This window comes from Mauremys mutica, chromosome 3 (genome assembly GCF_020497125.1).
Source record: "Mauremys mutica isolate MM-2020 ecotype Southern chromosome 3, ASM2049712v1, whole genome shotgun sequence".
NCBI classification, from domain to species: domain Eukaryota; kingdom Metazoa; phylum Chordata; order Testudines; family Geoemydidae; genus Mauremys; species Mauremys mutica.
Genome location: NC_059074.1, coordinates 106,041,989 through 106,060,920, shown reverse-complemented (window position 1 = coordinate 106,060,920; position 18,932 = coordinate 106,041,989). Strand labels below are relative to the sequence as shown.

Here is an 18,932-nt window from a genome sequence, read left to right as displayed (position 1 = left end):
CAGCCTTAACTATTTTTAACATGTATAATAATTTTTTAACCATGCAATACATTTTTCCTATTTTGGAGCACATGGGCGTGAATGGCAGGAGGTATTTGTTTGTGTCAAATTTCAACACTTGGGGAGTTGAAATTAAACCAGTCTCTTGCTATATGTTATTCCTCAGCCATCATTCTTTGACAATGCTGTATTCATTTTCACTGTAGTTACTGGTAACAGAGCTATAAGTAGAGGTTTAAGAAAAGATAACTAAAATGCTGTTCTAACTTCAATTAACATTTGGGATTCCTGCTGTGATTGTCTTCCTGCTTCTGTAGATGACAAAGAAGATGAAGAAGCTGGAAAAGGATACAGCTACATGGAAAGCCAGATTTGAGAACTGTAATAAAGCTCTATTGGACATGATTGAAGAGGTGAGAAACCTACTTCACAATTTTTTTCATATTTTCAAGTTAATTGGGGGCTGATCCAAAGCCCACTAAAATCAATGGGAAAACTGGGTCCTTTTTCTTTGTATATGTTGATAAGGTCAGGTCTTGGAAAAAACATCATATCTGTTGAAGCCAAGATATTACTGGGTCTGGCTCTGCATACACTAACAGCTTGTCCACACGGGAAGTTAAGTGTAATTAATTAAGAGTGAATTTAAAGTGCATTAAATCCCCGTGTGGATGCTCTCATTCAGAAGTGAAGTGGCCTTAGGTCATTTTAGATTAAGGCCACTTGACTTCTGAAAGAAAGTGTCCACACAGGGGTTTAATGTGCTTTAAATAATGCACTTTAAAGTCAGACTTTTGGTTAATTCAGCTTAATTTCCAGTATAGAAGTCACTGGGGTCCACCATAGATTTAAATGTTCCCTACACAGAGAGATTGCATAGAAAATTAGTAGGGAAATGGAAACTGATTCAGATAAAATAAGAAGCTACCTAAAGTTTCATCCCAAACTTAGATGAAACGTGGACTACGTTTTTGAGGTTTGAAAAAAGAATGAATAGCGTCCCCACTGCAACCTCCAGTATTGTCATTTTTGTGGACTTCTACATCCAGCTAGAATCAGAAAATGTAGATGTCCACAAAATGCTGCAAGAGAGGCTGTTCTCACAGAATTTCCAGCCAACCAAAAACAAGATGGACTGCAAATATGAGGCATCCTGTTCTCACAAAAATTCCAACACAGGAAGTCCAGATAAGCAATACAGCTTTTGGGTGCTTATCTGTACTGACATCCTGAATGTTTTGTAGTCCTTCTATCGCGAGAGATTATTCATGACTATGCCTATGCCTCATATCTCTCGGTGAAATCAGCCGAGTGCAGAGGACCTGCAGAATGCCTTATTCATCACTTAAGTGACACATTTCAGTGCACTGGGGTGAATTCATACTTAGTTAGAAAGATTGTAATTGTATTTTATTACTTTGGGAACTCCAGCTACCCTGCAGTGAAGAAAGGTTGCATGTAACAAATTATATCTTTATAACTGCAACATACGTGTGTGAACCTCATGAATATGAACTCCATTTTCCTACATCTTTGCCTGATTTTGATTTGATCACAGAAAGCAATGAGGGCTAAGGAGTACGAGTGCTTTGTGCTGAAAATCCAGAGGCTAGAGAACCTTTGCAGAGCGCTGCAGGAAGAGAGGAATGAACTGTACAAAAAAATTAAAGAAGCAAAATTCACTAATGAGGAAGAGGAGGATGAGGAGGATCAAAATGATGACATCTTGGGAAAAGAGGCTGATGCAAGCCGTTCTGTTACTGAACAGGATAGTGCAGAGCTGTCCATTATTGATGAGAACATCCTGAAGAATCTAGCTGCAGCATTCATGGTGACCCATCACGTGCAGGATCCCCTCACAGTCTCCAGTGAGAACAGTAATCCAGAGCCAGCTGACCTTCAAGCATGCAGTTCTCTTTGTCTCACAGAGCCAGGGCTTCCTTTCCATCCCACCCCGCAGCCAGAGGCAGGGAATCCCTCTGGGCCGCTGAGTCTTGCTCCGAAATCTACTGAAAAATGTGAAGGAGCCCCAGCAGAGCAGCCTGCTCAAGATCAGCCCACGGAGCAAACACTAGATGCTGACATGGAAGGAGTAGATTAAATGTAACGCTGTTTTCTGGCTTGTCTTTCTACCAGTCACAGCTCCATTTTCTCCCAAAATTGATTTTCTGAAACAAAAACAAAAAAAATAGGTCTTGAAAACATGCTCAAATGTGTTTTATAGCAGTGTGTAATGCATCTTACCTCTTCGCCACCACAACACACTAATAATGGGTTTGCTATTTTGGCTGTCCCTCACATATGCAAAGCATAAAATTTTCTTAATGTCAGCAAAATATAACAAAATTACAGGATCTTCTTTCCAGGCATAATGAGTCATCTCACTCGACAAAATCCAGGCAAACTGTTGAGGTTTCATGTTTTAAGAATTGTTGCAATACAGATACACATTTTTTAAAGCTATATAATTAAACATATCAATTTGGCTTGATGTTGCACAAAACATGCCCTGTTTAGAGGCCAGGTGAGCTTAATAAATGAGGTGATGAGGATTTGTGATCATAGCAGAAGCACTGATAGGGTAAATTGAAGCCATTAAGAAGTACAATAATGGCACATTTTTGCAAAAGTTACCTGCACAAATCACTATCTTGTTATTGGAAATTTTGTATCTAAACACCCACACACAACTCCAGACATCTACCCCTAATTGCCATCTCTGTTCAGTGCTGTGATTATGTCATTGCTTTCAACAGAACCATAATGAAAGGGAAAAATTCTTCGCAAGATGCCTCATAATATTGCTGTTTTAATCTTTAGGGACAGATCCTGGCTTTAAGCAACAGAGACTGTGTCTCAGGCAGGTATACTCTCTCCCCATATTTCTCTTTGTGCACAGGTGGTGTACAGTCTGCTCTGTCCACAGATTGCTCCCATAAGCCCTGGTGTTTAAGCTGTTGCAGTCAGGACCGGGAACTGGGCTATGCTGCTTCCTCTTCACTCCCTTTTTGGTATCCTGCTCCCCAGAGGGGAACAAAAGCAAACAATCCCTCTGCTCCCCGGATTGCCAGGAATACAGAACATAGGAGAGGAAGGGTTGCTTGTGCTCCCCTACCCTTCTGCAAGCCCACCCAAGGGCCCCTCACACTCTGGTCCTTACAACTTTAGCCAGCTTCTGTGTGTCATCAACTTGTTTTAGAGCCATGAGCAAAACGAGGAGCTTGCAGGGCATTCAGCAGGGAATATCAGGAGTTTTGTTTGGTGGAGAGTCCTAATCTGCCTGCCTGCCCACTGCTAGAATCCCTCTCTCATCTCCAGCATTCATCTTCTGCACTTAATGCAGTGGGCATGGAGCCCCAGTGGGCCAGTCTGTATTCTATTCTGGTTTCATGACTCTCTGGGGATATTAGTGGGCAGTTCCTCCATGGAGCAATGAGCACAGGCGTGTATTTGGCACGGTTCATGGAATCCCATGACACCTATCCTATCTGAGGCAAGAAAGAGACCCTGAGTCACATCTATGTAGAGTGTGTCAGGTTGCAGCCATTCTTCCGGCTCCTTCAGAATATCTTACTGATGTTCTGGTTGCACCATTCCCTTCACCTGTTTGTCCTTGCACATCTTTTATCCATGGCTCCACAATGTCGCGAAATCTCCCTGTCAACCTACTCCTGGAACTGCCCAAAATGGCCACCACTAAACCAGGAGGAGAAACCTTGATGGGCAGGAGAGGCACTTTGCAACTGTGGGGGCCTATTTCTGGTCCCTCATCAAATCAAACCACTGGGTAGAGTTCCTGTGGGTAGTGTCCACTGACTCCTCAGACATCTTTAAGGAGTGATGGACACTGTCGGGGGTTCTCTGCTTTGTGTCTCCTTCTGGATCCCTGATTTTTAACCTTTGACCTTCACTCCCATTCCTGTTTTCTAATTCATTTTCCCATGTAATCATTTGTGGCTTGGGCTTAGTGGTTCCTCCCGCACCGGGGGCAGGCCTTTAGCTATGGTTTTGACTAGGCTTGCCGTTTTTAAGAACATAAGAATGGCCATACTGGGTCACACCAAAGGTCCATCTAACCCTGTATTCTGTCTTCCGACAGTGGCCAATGCCAGGTGCCCCAGAGGAAATGAACAGAACAGGTAATCATCAAGTGATCCATCCTCTCTCGCCCAGTCCCAGCTTCTGGTTACCACAATAGGTACACTTAATCCAGGGCCCGCCAATCCCAGTACCCACAATAGGTATACTCAGTCCAGGCCTTCATGCTACCAGTTCCTGGTCTGACTATCTCAAGACTGTGAAAAAGCCACTAATATGAGAACAGATGTCCAGAAGTTAGAAAGAGAAATGTTACACACAAGCAAACCCAGCCATACATATGAATGCTGAGAAACCCTCAAATGCTCTAGAAAATCTTACCTGCAGATTTAAATTGAAATGTTGGTGACCTAGGGGGAAAGATGTCATTTGTCGGATACTGTGATCACCAAATTCTTGTTACATTTCACCCAAAAATGAGTCTCCATTTTGAATCCTCGTTCATTCCCGAAGAGATAATTCAGCCTGGTTAACACAATATAATTGTTTTCATTATTTACACTGTTTGGTACAATCTTTTGGAAAGTTATCTGTTGCAGTATTCACAGTATGATTTTGACAGTTGTTTGTTCTGAGGTTGGACTTATCCATTATGGATAAAATTTTCAAATGTAGATGCCTAAAATTAGACACTTCCTTTTATATTTAAGCACCTAAATGTTGGTAGTCTCCACAGAAAATCAGGCCACATAGGTGCCTAGCATTGAAACTTTTAGCCTATAAATGAATTGTTTCAGTTGCCGAAAATCTATAATCATGTGGTTTACTTTCTTTAGGTTCCAGTGATTTTATGTCTATAGAAGCTGAGTATAAATTTGAAGCATATAGTTTTGCTTGTTGTTAGAGTGTTTTTAAATTAAATGAGCATGATTCACATATACAGTAAATCTCTTCCTGCTCTGGTGATTTGTGAATTTTTCGGTTTGGGTTTGTTTGAGGTTTTGTTTTGTTTTGTTTTGTTTTGGGGTTTGGGACTTTGGTTTGGTTTGGTTTGGGGTTTTTTGTTTATTCGTTTGCTTTTGTTTTTTTGTCATTTTAATACCTGTCTTCACCACAACTCCATCTAAGTTCCTTACAAACTTAAATATTCAATTACATCCCCAAAAACTACATTAAAAGAACATTCAGTTTACAAAGTCATGAATTCTGAAGGAAGGAAATGCCAGAGTTAACATTGCTCATGTAACCAACAGACAACAGCCCCATCCCCTACACCACCCGGACTCATTCTCAGCACACCACCCATCCTGTGCACTGAGTGAGGTAGGGGTCCTGTGGAAAATTAGTACGTCATCATGCCACTTTTGCTCATGCCTCTCTTCCCATCCCAGCTCTTGCTCCTAACGCCCTTCCCCTTCTCCAAGTCTCCAATTCCCTCCTCTCCCTCAGGCTCCTGCGCCTGTCTTCCAACCCTGCAGCTCTTCACCTACCACCCCACACCACGTAGGCCAGATGGTGAGGCCCATTATTGTGCTTAGAAAATGAGTTTCATTCCGGCACTAGGGGCACCATTTACTCTCTGCAGATTTATACAGCCAATAACCTGAGAGGCCTTGTACTAAAAGTTCTCTGCAAGAAACCCTACAGTTTTCTGTCATGGCACAAAGTTACCAATTTTGACTCCATACCGAAAAGAGTTCTTGTCCATAATTTCATTAATATTTGCCCTGTAAAGTCCCAAATTGACTGCAAATGATTGAACTGTATATGGAAGTATATTACAGGCAAGGCGGAATGGACTGAGGAACTTAGAACTCATACACACACAAAAATATTGCAAATAGCCAATTTGGGTGAAAAATCTTTTATTTTTAGTAATTATGGATAATAAAATGTGCTAAAGAATTACAAATTCTTGCCTTACTGGGGTGTTCATGCATTAATCATTTCTACCATCAGTCTAACAGATAATGTGTAATAAACTACCATGACTAGCTTTTGGTAGTAAGTATAGGTCAAAGTATTACCCCATCCCTATCATTTATTTTTCTTGGCAATACTCACCTTTCACTGTAGGCTGAATTATGTTACCATTTATCCTCAAGAGAAGTGTTTGTGCACCAGCCTAACTACGTGAAATGATAGAAAAATGTATCAAATATATAAAATTTATGAAAATGCTTAAAATGTTATTATTTTCCTTGGCAACGAGCATGTTTTCTTCAGCCACAGCACTGAACCAAGTAAAACACAAACCTTTTGACTGGACTCCCCTTTATTTCTTACTCAAATATTTATAAGTGGCAATTTATCTGGATTGGTACGAACCGACATCATTGTTGATATCGGTCAAAATTGTATTTTCTATTTCAAGTCCAGTGTTTGTTATGAATTATATATATTGCTGTTGGCCCTGTAATGCTTGTTCCCTGAGTAAAATACATTTTCATTTCCCAGTCTGGCATCCTACTCACCACAATCCCTCTTGCAGGACACGTCATCATTGTGAATAACAGGTTCAGCAGCTTTTTTGTCAATGTTCTCACACTTCTGACACAAGCCTGGGCAGGAAATCCCAGTAGTAAGCCAGGAACAATGGAACATCACCCTGTTTGACATTTCATATGCTTGCAGGCATGAAGCACTGCAACATACGATCTGGTGCTGGATTTCTTGCCATCCAGGTGATGGCAAGCCCTTTGTTTTCTAAATGCTATCCAGGGCCAACAGAGGAATGAGCATTCATCCTTCAACAAGAGAGTGCCTCATTATAGCAGCCTGGTAATTTGCCCACTTGCTGTGTTGGTGTAGAGCATTACATGTTTGTGGCATACTCAGTTTAGGCAGTGAAGATGAAGCTAGGCAGAATACCTTGTATCAGGCATCACTGACATCCTATGGTGAAGCTTGGCCATACAGATAGCACACACATTTCTCAAGCACAAGGAAAGTTGAGTCTTGAAGTGTAAAGTCTTTCCCAAGGTCTGTGAAAGCATCCAGAAACTCTTCACTCTGCGAAGCCACAGCAAATGCCTTTCTCTTTCCCTTCCCCTAGAAGGCACTTGTAGAATCACATCCTGTGAATGTGTGGAGTCCAATAAAGGGGATACTTACCTTCAGGCCTAGAGTTGAAGTGACTCTCCAAATCAATAGTGTGGCTTTGATTCCCAACACAGCTGAAGAAATGTGAATTGACTGGCAGTTGTGACTTAAGACTGATGCCTATGACTGTAACATCTGTATCTGGGTTCCTAATTATCACAATCTAGTAGTCCTTGGCAGCCTGTTTCACATGAAGAAATATACATGAGTCACATTCTTCGTGGTCCCAGCTTAATTCATCAACAGTTGTGAGTATTACTGAACCCTTCTGCACAGCCAGGCAGCAACACTCTTCTCTAGGGTTTATGCAGAGAATGATGTCCTTTCCTACAGCTTGCAAATCTGCATCCCTTCACATCATGTACAAGAATGTCTGAAGTGCTTCCTTATTGTTGCCGTAAGAAAGAATCTTATTCCACTGACTGGGGGTTTTCTGGTCCTTTCCATAGATTTGTACCACTTGGGAGCCACCTGCTGCTCAGCATGACTGTACCACATTTTTGATGCTCACACTGGGTTACTGGTCTGTGACAAAGTCCAAAGAAAGTACACTTGTACTTTCTTGCAAGCTTAATTATGTACTTTAAAATGGCATCTGCAAGCTCACCCAATGTTGAAAGAACATCATGTAATATCAAAGATTATTGCACTATTCTCTGCAATGCGGTCAGTAAGGCAGTCTCCACCTTTGGATTGAAGATTGAGCAGAGCTAATTTGTTTTTTGCCAGAGCATCAGCAGCACTAGCAAGAGGATAGGAAACTGCTGCCAAGGAGTAGGACAAGATTTCCCAGAGATTGAGGCTAGATGTATATAACAGTGCAAACCAGTTTTATTAAACTGGATTTCTTTTGAATCTTAGATGATTGACAAGGGATTTCCTGGTCTTCATCCTTGAGCATGGCCATACTGGTTGAATACATGTAACTGGTCAAATTCAAAGCCTCCAAGCTTTACTACTGTCTCTTTTTATGTGGTGCAAGTGGCTCAGTACTGGGTTAACTTTCCAATATTTGCACACTGAATGCTAAAAAATGAAGGGGAAAAAAATACCCCAAGATCTAGGAGACAGCATGAAGCCACTTCCTGAAAATCTACATGGTTGAAAATGTTTATTGCTGTACTTGCAATGTCCCATAAATATTAATTGTTGCTACAAAAATGTGGTGGTGCTAGGTACAAGCACCTTTTGTTGTGTTCCTACACTGTCTTCTTTTTATTTGACATTAAATGTATCATCATTTGAGACATCAAAATCTCCCAATAAGATGTAAAGACTTTACGTGCTATTTTTCTACAATGCTGCCACTAAGAAAAATATGCTGTTTGCCATGATAAGACATGTGACTATGACTATTTAGGAAAAAATTAATTTTAAATATTATGCATTTATCATCCAAATACTTTGCCTGGAGTTAAAATGGAACACATTAACAGTGATACTGAACCATGAGTATTGCTGATGATAATACAAATTGGGAGTGGGGTAATGTTTTGCACCACTCATTTTACCAAAATAGAGATATGGCTAATTATTGCACATAATCTGTTTGCATGATAAATGAGAAAAATGTTGGTGTATATTATGCACTAGATGGACCAGACTTCTGGGCCTTATAAACAATTTCAGGCATAATTCAAGGGTTTGAGTGGGGTTTTGAGTATTTTAAGCATTTTTTCACCCATGTGTCATTTATAAGCTGTATTATGCTTTCACTGATAATTTCAAGACATTTTTTAATACGCTTCAATTATTTTTAACCATCTTGGGCCCAGATTAGGCAAATATTCAGGAAATTATAGGCAAAAATTCTTTAATCAGCATGGTGTCAAAAACTGTTGCCTGCCACGTAACTTTGGATGTGCCATGACAAAAACTTCAGGGTTTCTTGCAGAGAACTTTTAACACAAAATTACTGTCTACATCAAATTGCATAGACTATTTAGCGCCCCTCTTGCTGGAATGGCACAGCATAATAATGGGCCTCACCATATGGCCTACCATAGTTACTCACCTGTCTGCTTCCTCCGTCTCCTCCACACTGCTTGGGTGCCAGCAGAGAGGAGCACTGAGAACACATAAGAGACAGTCTCCCTCTCAGTTAAGGCAACCAGCACCACAGTGGCCTGCAGTAAATGGGAGGAGGAGCTGCCATAGAAGTCCTGGCTTAGCCCCTGTAGCTCCAGGATGGAGCATGCTCAGTCACTGTGTGGGGATGGCCACACGCATAGTCCAGTCTCATGTAGGAACTATGTGGAGTGGAGCAAGCTCAATGAAGACAAAATCTTCAGCAAATTTAGTTGACAAACTGAGAAGCCTTCCCTGAGCATGTGTAAGCTGAAATTTTTCAGAGGCTTATAACTTGGCCAAATTTGGGCAGATTTTCCCCAGGGATGGCAAAAGACATATATCTCTGATGCTCACAATACCCCTGCCAAATTTCAAGTCCCTGCTCCCAGAGTTGCTACATCTTCTCAAGGAAACAAGCTGTACACATTTTTTTAACATGGATAAAATCACGTATTTTCCCCTAACCTTGTTCTCAGAAAGAACTGAACCGTTTTATCTGAAACTTCCCACAAAAAGTCAGTCTGAGGCAGACACTCTGCAAGGAAAATTTCTGCCCAAATGTTTAGCCAAACTATAAGCAACTGAAAACAGGATCTTATAACAGCAAGCGTTGGGCAACCTTAACTATTGGTGTCACTACCCGCACTATCTATAATACTCTCTAGGGTTGCCACCTGTCTAGCTTTTCCCAGGATCTTCCCTTTTTTGAGGTAGCTGTCCCAGGATATCTGTAAGAGTACTCAGTACACACTGCCAGCTGTCCAGTTTCATGAGCTCAGGGTCATCTCAGATGTCCCAGTTTTTTGTACCTCAAAGATGGCAAACCTAAGAGGAACTAGTCTCTCTCTCCCTCTCTCTCTCTCTCCCTCCCTCCCACCTCCACCTCCTAATAATTACATCAATTTAACTCTAGGCCAGATTCTTCCCTGGGATATGTATGCCCAGCTCCTGTTATACTGCAATCAGTGAGCACTGCGTATGCACTCATGGGACCAAATTCAATGCCGATTTACCCTTTGAAATGAATGGCATTGCACAGTATGTACATCAATGCTCAATTTGGCCCTGGGTATTTAATTTAAAAGTTTGTTTAAGAAACTATAGCATCAATCATGGTATTTATACCCTATCTATCCCTCCATGTTTTCCTTTATTTATACTGGCATGTGTTTGATTCTCAACACTTTAAATAAACTACCTTTACTTAGACATGGAGCAAATATTCGATATGATTCGTTCGGTTTCCTTTTTATGCCTCTTTTCCATTTAGCACAAGAGCTGTGAAGTCTTGTACTGTCCTAAACTGCTAGGAATCCCTAACCATGATGCTCAGCAAGGGCGGTACACCCTGATTTCAGAAAACGACCCTCCAAAACAAAGTGCACCAAGAGTTAGGGTTTCCCTCCCTGACAGAGAAAATTGCCTTCCTGCCAGCAGCACAATGAACACTTTCAGAGGACACTGAAGTTTCATAGGCCCCCATGCTCCCCGTTTCTACATCCTGAGTGGGAAGGCAAAGCAGGTTCTGGGCTATGTGCTGAAGGGGCTGTCCATAAATTATGGAATGCACTAGGGGGTGTGGGTGTCCTTAATTTTGCATGTTTGTTTCAGTGTTCCAAGGAGTGAAAATCACAAAAAATAAATGTGTTATGTAATTTATGGAGACCTGCAAAGGGAAAAAGGCAACTCTATCGGAGCAAGTCTGTCACAGCAGCCAATGCACTCCCTGTTCACATGGATGAGGGGCCATGCAAGAAAAGAGTGTGAAGAGCCAGAAGGATGCAGAATCAGGAAATGGTTGCTGTATATTGAGTCCCTGACCAAATCTGCATCACACAGATGGAGGTTTAAAGTGAATGCTTCTTGAAACAACAGTAAAGTCCCCTTGATACTCTTTGCCCCTATCAGCGTGGCCACAGCGTGCAGTCATGCCTTACATAGCAACGGAGGCTATACTGCCAGTTTTGGAGGCCTGTATAGGATAAGGAGTTCCTGCGTTTGCACGGGGCAGCTGAGCTTTCCCCCCTGCATATGTGCTTTGAGGCTAGTCTCTCTTAATATCCCATTGGAAATATTATCTCCATGCAATAGTCTGTCTGCTAATCCTTACCAAAATAAAATACAATAAAAAAGCTAGACTACAAGTCTACACCTGAGTAAGTAATTACCGAACTTCTTTGTGATTCACCTTCCACACCCATGATAATGCAAAGGGAATGAAAAGCAGCATTAGCAAACACACCACACTCAGCCAAAAATATTTTGAAATCTAGGCAAAGGCTTCCCACCAGATAGCTGCAGGCATGGGACAAATAAGGGGAGAAAATCATCTCATTCTTACTGACTTTGTTAAAATGTCAGAACTTTGGAGCTAAGTAAATAATTTAAGAATTTGTAACAGATTCCTTATTTCTTAGCACGGATGCTTCTGATGCCCTCCTATTTGCATTTGTTTTACACAGTGCTTTCCATAAATAACTAGGGCTCCATGTCTGTCACGAAGGTCGCAGAAGTCATGGACTCCGTGACTTCTTGTGACCTCCGTGACTTCTGCAGTGGCCAGTGTAGCTGACCCCAGAGCTGCCCAAGCAGCTGCTCAGGTGGCCCCAGGGACAGCCACACCAGCTGGTGCTTGGGTGGCCCTCCGGCCACTCCTGGGACTGCCTGAGCTGTAGTCCCAGGAGTGGCCGGAGAAGCCACTGTTGGTGGCCCCCGGCAGCTGGTGCCACTGGCCCAGGGCCTCCCTCCAGCAGCAGCACCCTCCAGCAGTGACACCCCCCAGAACCCTCCCCAGCAGCAGTATTGGGGGCCAGAGCAGCTGCTGTCAGTGGTCCCCAGCAGTGATCCTGGGGCAGCCGGAGCAGCCACTGTTGGCAGCCCCCAGCAGCTGTTGCCACTGGCCCCAGCCCCACCCCCCTGCAGCACCCCTCCCCCGGGCTGCACACCCCCCCCCCCCCCCCGAAGATTTAGTCAGGGGTATTTATAGCATAAGTCATGGGCAGATCACGGGCCATGAATTTTTGTTTATAGCCTATCCATGACTTTTACTAAAAATATCCATGACTAAATCGCAGCCTTATAAATAATATATCACATATAGCATCTTTAATCTCATAGGATCCCAAAACGATTTACAATCAATGGACATTCTGGAATCACTTCACCCGTTGCTGAAAAACGACCAGCTCTGTGGTGGACTGCAGTAATTTTTTCACAGTTCATAGTAACAATGAATTTAGGGCAGTTGGCTTCATTAGATAGATAAGGAATATAAATTCCTCATGCTTCAGAGTATAGTCCTGCTACTAATTAATTGCCTGGGGTTAGGAAGAAGCTTTCCCAATGATCAGATTATTCCCTAGTTGCTCATTATGGGGATCTTTTGCAGTGTCCCCTGAAACATGTAGATATGGCTACAGTCTGAGAGTCAAATTCTCAGCTGGTGTAAATCTACATAGCTTCTTTGACGTTAATACAGATACACTGATTTACATCATTTAAGAGTCTGGCCCAACATACTGAACCGCATAAATCATAGGCAATTCCTTTGTTCCTAGGAAGTGACTATTTTACCCAGGTGAAATGGCAGGGGGTATTTAGATGCACAGTTACCCAAAGGAGAATTTGGTCAGGACACTCTGTTAAACGTCCCTATTTGGGGAAAAGTGCCAAAAAGGGATCTTTGATGACTGCAAGTGGTCATGACTTTTTACATCTTATCCAAAAGACAGTTCCTCCAGCAGCACAATGCCTCTTAAGCCCTGCTCCAGGAATAGCTCAGAGAGCAAAGTATCAGTTCCTGAACCGCTGACCCCACTTCCTGCTGCAGCTAGGTTTTTCCTGGAGGTGTCCCTTCCAGTTACTAGTCCTGTTCTGCTTACTGCAGCTCGTTGGGCAATCTGTGCAAAACCTTCATAACAGCATGCAAAAACAGAGCAAAACTCACCCGGTTCCAGGTTTCATTTCAAACACAAGGCTTGGGCCAGGCTCATAGAAAGGTTGTTCAGTGGACTTGAGCTAAGCTTCAAGTATCAGATAGGGACTTATGGAGATACTCGGCAGTTTTTCTTGGTCAGGCACTTATATACCATGGCAATGGGTGCTAGAGAAAAAACAAAGATTTATTTAGACCAGAAGCTAGTCAACATGTGTCAGTTTTAGGTAAATTTATCTTTGAGATTTTTCGGGTCAGTATGAACCCCAAGCTTCAGGAAGTCCCACATGACCCAAAGGAAACAACAGAAAGGTTCACCGTGAAAACTGAAAGCAAGTTCTACATGGCTCTGCTCTTTGAAGTATGGGATCACAAGCTGAACATCTCAAATGTCAAAGCAATATTATATAGAAAAGAACCCAAACAAATCCCAAAAGGTGGGTTCAAATTGAGCTAGTACCCAGAGCTACATAGTCCTAGCACTTCTCTGGTGCTCCCAACAGTTAACACGGAATTAAAAATAAGTTTCTGGCCATGCTAGATCTGAATCAAACCTTCCAAATGTGAAGCCCATACAAATGAATAAAAAGTAATCATAATAGTATTACCATAGCATGTAGGAGTCCTAGTTATGGACCTGCACCCTCATTGTGCTAGGCACTGTACAAACACAGAACAAAACAGTGCTCTCTTAATGAGTCTGCAGAGAGAGAACCAAATGCACATGTGAAGTGCACTGTAATTTTATGTTAACTCTGGAGCTTAATGATGTGATTACATGTCAACAGTAACACTTTCATTTATTGTGTTAGCAGAAATAGCTACTATCCATGGGTTGAGAGCAGAATTTGAGTAGAGGTCATTTTTGTAATCTCAGTCTGACCCTCTACCCACAAGGTGTTGCTCAGTGCATCTATCTATAGCTACAGCTACACTATAAGCTTGGGATGTGATCCCAGCTTGCCGTACACCTACTCGTGCTAGCTCCCATCAGCGCTAGCAAGCTAAAAGTAGTAGTGTAGCCAGGGCATTCGCGGCATGGACTAGCCGCTAGTACATACCAAAGGGGTGCAGTCTGGTTTGCACTTGGGGCAGCTAGCCTGTCCTGCTGCTGCCTTTGCTTGTGCTACCCCAGTTATGCTACTATTTTTACATGCTAGTTCAGATGAGAGCTAACGGGAATATGTCTTCATGAGCTGGAAATCACACCCTTAGCTCCAAGTGTAGACATATTCTTAAAGATGCAAAACAAGAAAGTAATGCAACAGTCACAAACCCCACAAGGTTAGGAGAATGCTATATTACAGCTTGTACTAGTAAACCCAAAACTCATGCTTAGAAAGAGAGGTATAGTGGTTCTCACACATGCAGGGGAACTGATGGGATACATCAAAAGTGTCTGCAGCAAGGCGATCAGTGGATCATTATAGCTTATCTTTGTAGCTCCAATAATTCCATTGATTGTTAAAGGGTGAACTTCTTCAGTGATATGAATGCTCTGATTTGTGTTTGTTCTATAGCAAAAGCTCCAATTCAATAATTTTGGATTGTTTGTTTCTTGTATATCTGCAGTCCATAGCTCTCTAGCACAAAAAAGATTCAGCTAGAATCCCAGCTAGAATTCAGTTTTCCCCCATTTCAGATTAAAGCCAGATGATGGAGAAATTAGAAAACCTTTTTTAAAAAATGAACAGTGTGGTCAATGGTCAGTTGTACTGAAAGCAGCTTTCTGGGGGGAGGTAATGCAGTTTCACATCTGGAGATTCGGGGTCACACCTGGATTAGATCAAAAGAGAAGACAACTTTGGTCTCTGTCCTAGTCATTTTGAAGACATAACCACTTCACAAAACCACCCTCCAGCCTTGCATTATTCAATGCAACTGGAAATGTCTGCCTCAAAAAAGGCTGAGGACTGGAATAGTGAGGTTGATGCTGGTCAGGAAAGAAATGTACCTACAGCTGTGAGAAACAGCTTGCTCTGAAACTTCCTGCACTATGCATGAGTCTACCCATGCTATTTGTCTTTCATTTTCAGGATCATTAAATTCATCCATAACGTTAAAAAACTAGATTAAAAAATCAATTTACAAATTAAACACAATTGATATTTAAAACAAACCTGCTTATTCAGCAACAGTATTGGAAACATCATATGCTGGCTACACACAAACACTGATCTCAAAGCAGCTTGATCATCTCCATTATGTTAAAAAAAATCACATCTACATAGTTTGCATTGTGTGTGTGTGCAAAGTAATGACTTCCATGAATTTATGCAAGGCTTCTAAGTGTCCAGTTCATTAATCAGTCTCTGCCACAGAAGTGTTTTAACCAAGGTTCTAAATCACTTGATACAACATAGCATAACAGCTTAATCATAGCAGTGTAGGACTAGAAGGAACCTTGAGAGGTCATCTAGTCCAGTCCCTGTGCTCAGTAACTAATCATTCCTGAAAGGTGTTGGTCTAACCTGTTCTTAAAAACCTCTAAGGATGGGGATTCCACAACCTCCCAAGGCAATTTATTCCAGTGCTTAACCACTCTGACAGTTTGAAGTTTTTCCTAATGTCCAGTCTAAACCTCCCTTGTTGCAATTTAAACCCTTTGCTTCTTGTCCTATCCTCAGAGGTTAAGGAGAACAATTTTTCACCCTCTTCTTGTAACAACCTTTTATATACTTGAAAATTGTTACCATGTCCCCTCCCAGCCTTCTTTCCCCAGACTAAACAAACCCAATTTTTTCAATCTTCCCTCATAGGTCCCTCATAGGTCATGTTTTCTAGACCTTTAATCATTTTTGTTGCTCTTCTCTGACTTTCTCCAATTCTTTTCTCTAATGTGGTGCCCAGAGCTGGACACAATACTCCAGATGAGGCCTTATCATTGCAGAGCAGAGTGGAAGAATTACTTCTCCTCTCATGCTTACAACACTTCTGCTAATACATCTCAGGGTATGTCTACACTGCCCACATTACAGCACGGCCATGGCAGCGCTGTGATGTGGGCAGTGTAGACACGCGTTATTGCCAGAGGAGAGCTCTGCCTACAATAAAAAAAAAAACATCTGAGTGAGCAGTGGTAGCTTTATGGCTCCTGGCCATAAAGCACTGTCTATACTGGTGCTTTTCAGTGCTACAACTTTTGTCGCTCGGGGGGCGGGGGAGGTTCACACCCCTGAATGACTAACGTATTCGTTCTGAAAGTGGCAGTACAGACAGCCTAAGAATGATGTTTGCTTTTTTTGCAGCAGTTTTACACTGTTGAGTCATATTTAGCTTGTGATCCACTATAATCCCCAGATCTCTTTCAGCAGTGCTCCTTCCTAGGCAGTCATTTCCCATTTTGTATGTGTGCAATTAATTGTTCCTTCCTAGGTGGAGTATTTTGCATTTGTCCTTATTGAATTTCATTCTATTTACTTCAGACCATTTCTCCAGTTTGTCCAGATCATTTGGAATTTTAATCCTATCCTCCAAAGCACTTGCAACCCCTCCCAGATTGGTATCATCCACAAACTTTCAGAGTGTACTCTCTATGCCATTATCTAAAACATTGATGAAAACATTGAACAGAACTGGACCCAGAAATGATCCCATGGGACCCCACTCAATGTGCCCTTCCAGCTTGACTGGGAACTACTGATAACTACTCTCTGGGAACAGTTTTCCAACCAGTTATGCACCCATTTTATAGTAGCTCCATCTATTTCCCTAATTTGTTTATGAGAAAGTCATGCGAGACTATCAAAAGCCTTACTGAAGTCAAGATATACCACATCTACAGCTTCCCCCTATCCACAAGGCTTGTTACCTGTCAAAGAAAGCTATTAGATTGATTTGATATGATTTGTTCTTGATAAATCCATGTTGACCGTTACTTATCACCTTATTATTTTCTAGGTGTTTGCAAATTGATTGCTTGATTATTTGCTCCATTATCTTTCCGAGTACTGAGGTTAACCTGATTGCTTATAATTCTCCCGATTGTCTTTATTTCCCTTTTTTATAGATTGGCACTATATCTGCCCTTTTCCGGTTCTCTGGAATCTCTCCTGTCTTCCATGAGTTTTCAAAGATAATAACTAATGGCTCAGATATCTCCTCGGTCAGCTCCTTGAGTATTCCAGGATATATCTCATCAGGCCTTGCCAACTTGAAGACATCTAAGTAATTTTTAACTTGTTCTTTCCCCATTTTAGCCTTTGATCTTAACTCATTTTCACTTCACTATGTTAGACATCCAATCACTACGAACATTTTTGTTCAAAATTGAAACAAAAAATCCTTTAGCACTTCTGTCATTTCCACATTTTCTGTTATTGTTTTTCCCACTTCATTGAGTAGCTGGCCTACCCTGTCCTTGGCCTTCCTCTTGCTTCTAATGAATTTGTAGAATGTTTTCTTGTTACCCTTTATATCTCTAGATATTTTAATTTGTACCATGGCCTTTAATTTTGTCCCTACATGCTTTTGTTGTTTGTTTATATTGGGGTGGGCAAACTACGGCCCATGGGCTGGATCTGGCCTGTGAGCCGTTTTAAGCCGTCCCACAAGCTGCATCATGCGGCTCAGCCCCACTCCGGCGCTCCAGCAGGGAGCAGGGTCAGGGGCCACACCACATGGCTCCCGGAAGCCACGTCATGGCCCTGTTCCAGCTCCTATGTGCTCCAATAGGAGCTCCGGGGCGGTGCCTGCGGATGGGGCAGCATGCAGAGCCTCCTGGCCGTGTTTTCACGTAGGAGCAAGAGAAGGGACATGCCATTGTTTCCAGGAGCTGCTTGAGGTAATCACTGCTCAGAGCTTGCACCTCCTGAGCCTCTTCCCACACCCCAACCCTGATCCCCCTCCTGCTCTCCACACCCCTCGATCCCAGCCCGGAGCACCCTCCTGCATCCCAAACTCCTCATCCGCAGCCCCCCCCCAGAGCCTGCAAACTCCTCTCTGCACCCTAAGCCCCAATTTTGTGAGCATTCATGGCCCGCCATACAATTTCTGTTCCCCGATGTGGCCCTCAGGCCAAAAAGTTTGCCCACCCCGGTTTATATCCATCCTTTGTAATTTGACCTAGTTTCCATTTTTTGTAGGATTCTTTTTTCAGTTTCAGATCATTGAAGATATCCTGGTCAAGCCAGGGTAGTCTCTTGACATACTTCCTATCTTTCCTATGCAGTGGGAAAGTTTGCTCTTGTGCCCTTAATAATGTCTCTTTGAAAAACTGCCAATTCTCTCCAAGTGTTTTGCCCCTTATACTTGCTCCCCATGGGATCTTACTTACCAACTTCCTGAGTTTGCTAAAATTGGCCTTTTTGAAATCCATTATCTTTATTCTGCTGCTCTCCCTACTACCATCCCTTAGAACAGGGGTGGGTAAACTTTTTGGCCGGAGGGCCACATCTGGGTTTCAAAACTGTATGGAGGGCTGGGTAGGGAAGGCTGTGCCTCTCCAAACAGCCTCGCCCCCTGCTCCCTATCCGCCCCCTCCCACTTCCTACCCCCTGACTGCCCTCCTCTGACCCATACAACCCCCCCTGCTCCTTATCCCCTGACCATCATGACACTCAGAGCACCAGGACAGGCAGCCGCGCCGCCCGGCCGGAGCCAGCCACGCCGCCGCACAGTCTAGAACGCTGGCGGCACGGCGAGCTGAGGCTGTGGGGGAGGGGGAACAGCAGGAGAGGGGCTGGGGGCTCAAGGGCCGGGCAGGACGGTCATAGTTTGCCCACCTAACTCTATCATGTCATGATCACTTTCACCCAAACTGCCTTCCACTTTCAAATGCTCAACCAGT

General features: G+C 42.7%; 1 protein-coding gene and 1 long non-coding RNA gene across 2 annotated transcripts in view; one reads left to right on the top strand and one right to left on the bottom strand.

The window, feature by feature from the left end:
* TXLNB (taxilin beta) overlaps positions 1-2,101 on the top strand; it is a 33,956-nt gene extending 31,855 nt beyond the window's left edge. Inside the window, exons 8-9 of the mRNA XM_045010940.1 lie at positions 318-413; positions 1,559-2,101. Coding sequence (XP_044866875.1) covers positions 318-413; positions 1,559-2,101 — 639 coding nt within the window. The remainder of the gene's footprint in view (positions 1-317; positions 414-1,558) is intronic.
* Positions 1,489-18,572, bottom strand: LOC123366976. Its single transcript, XR_006578242.1, has 4 exons — positions 18,420-18,572; positions 13,157-13,312; positions 4,420-4,563; positions 1,489-2,168 (listed from the first exon to the last, which is right to left on the bottom strand). It is a non-coding gene; the product is annotated as an uncharacterized LOC123366976 (long non-coding RNA).
* Positions 18,573-18,932: the final 360 nt, after the last annotated feature.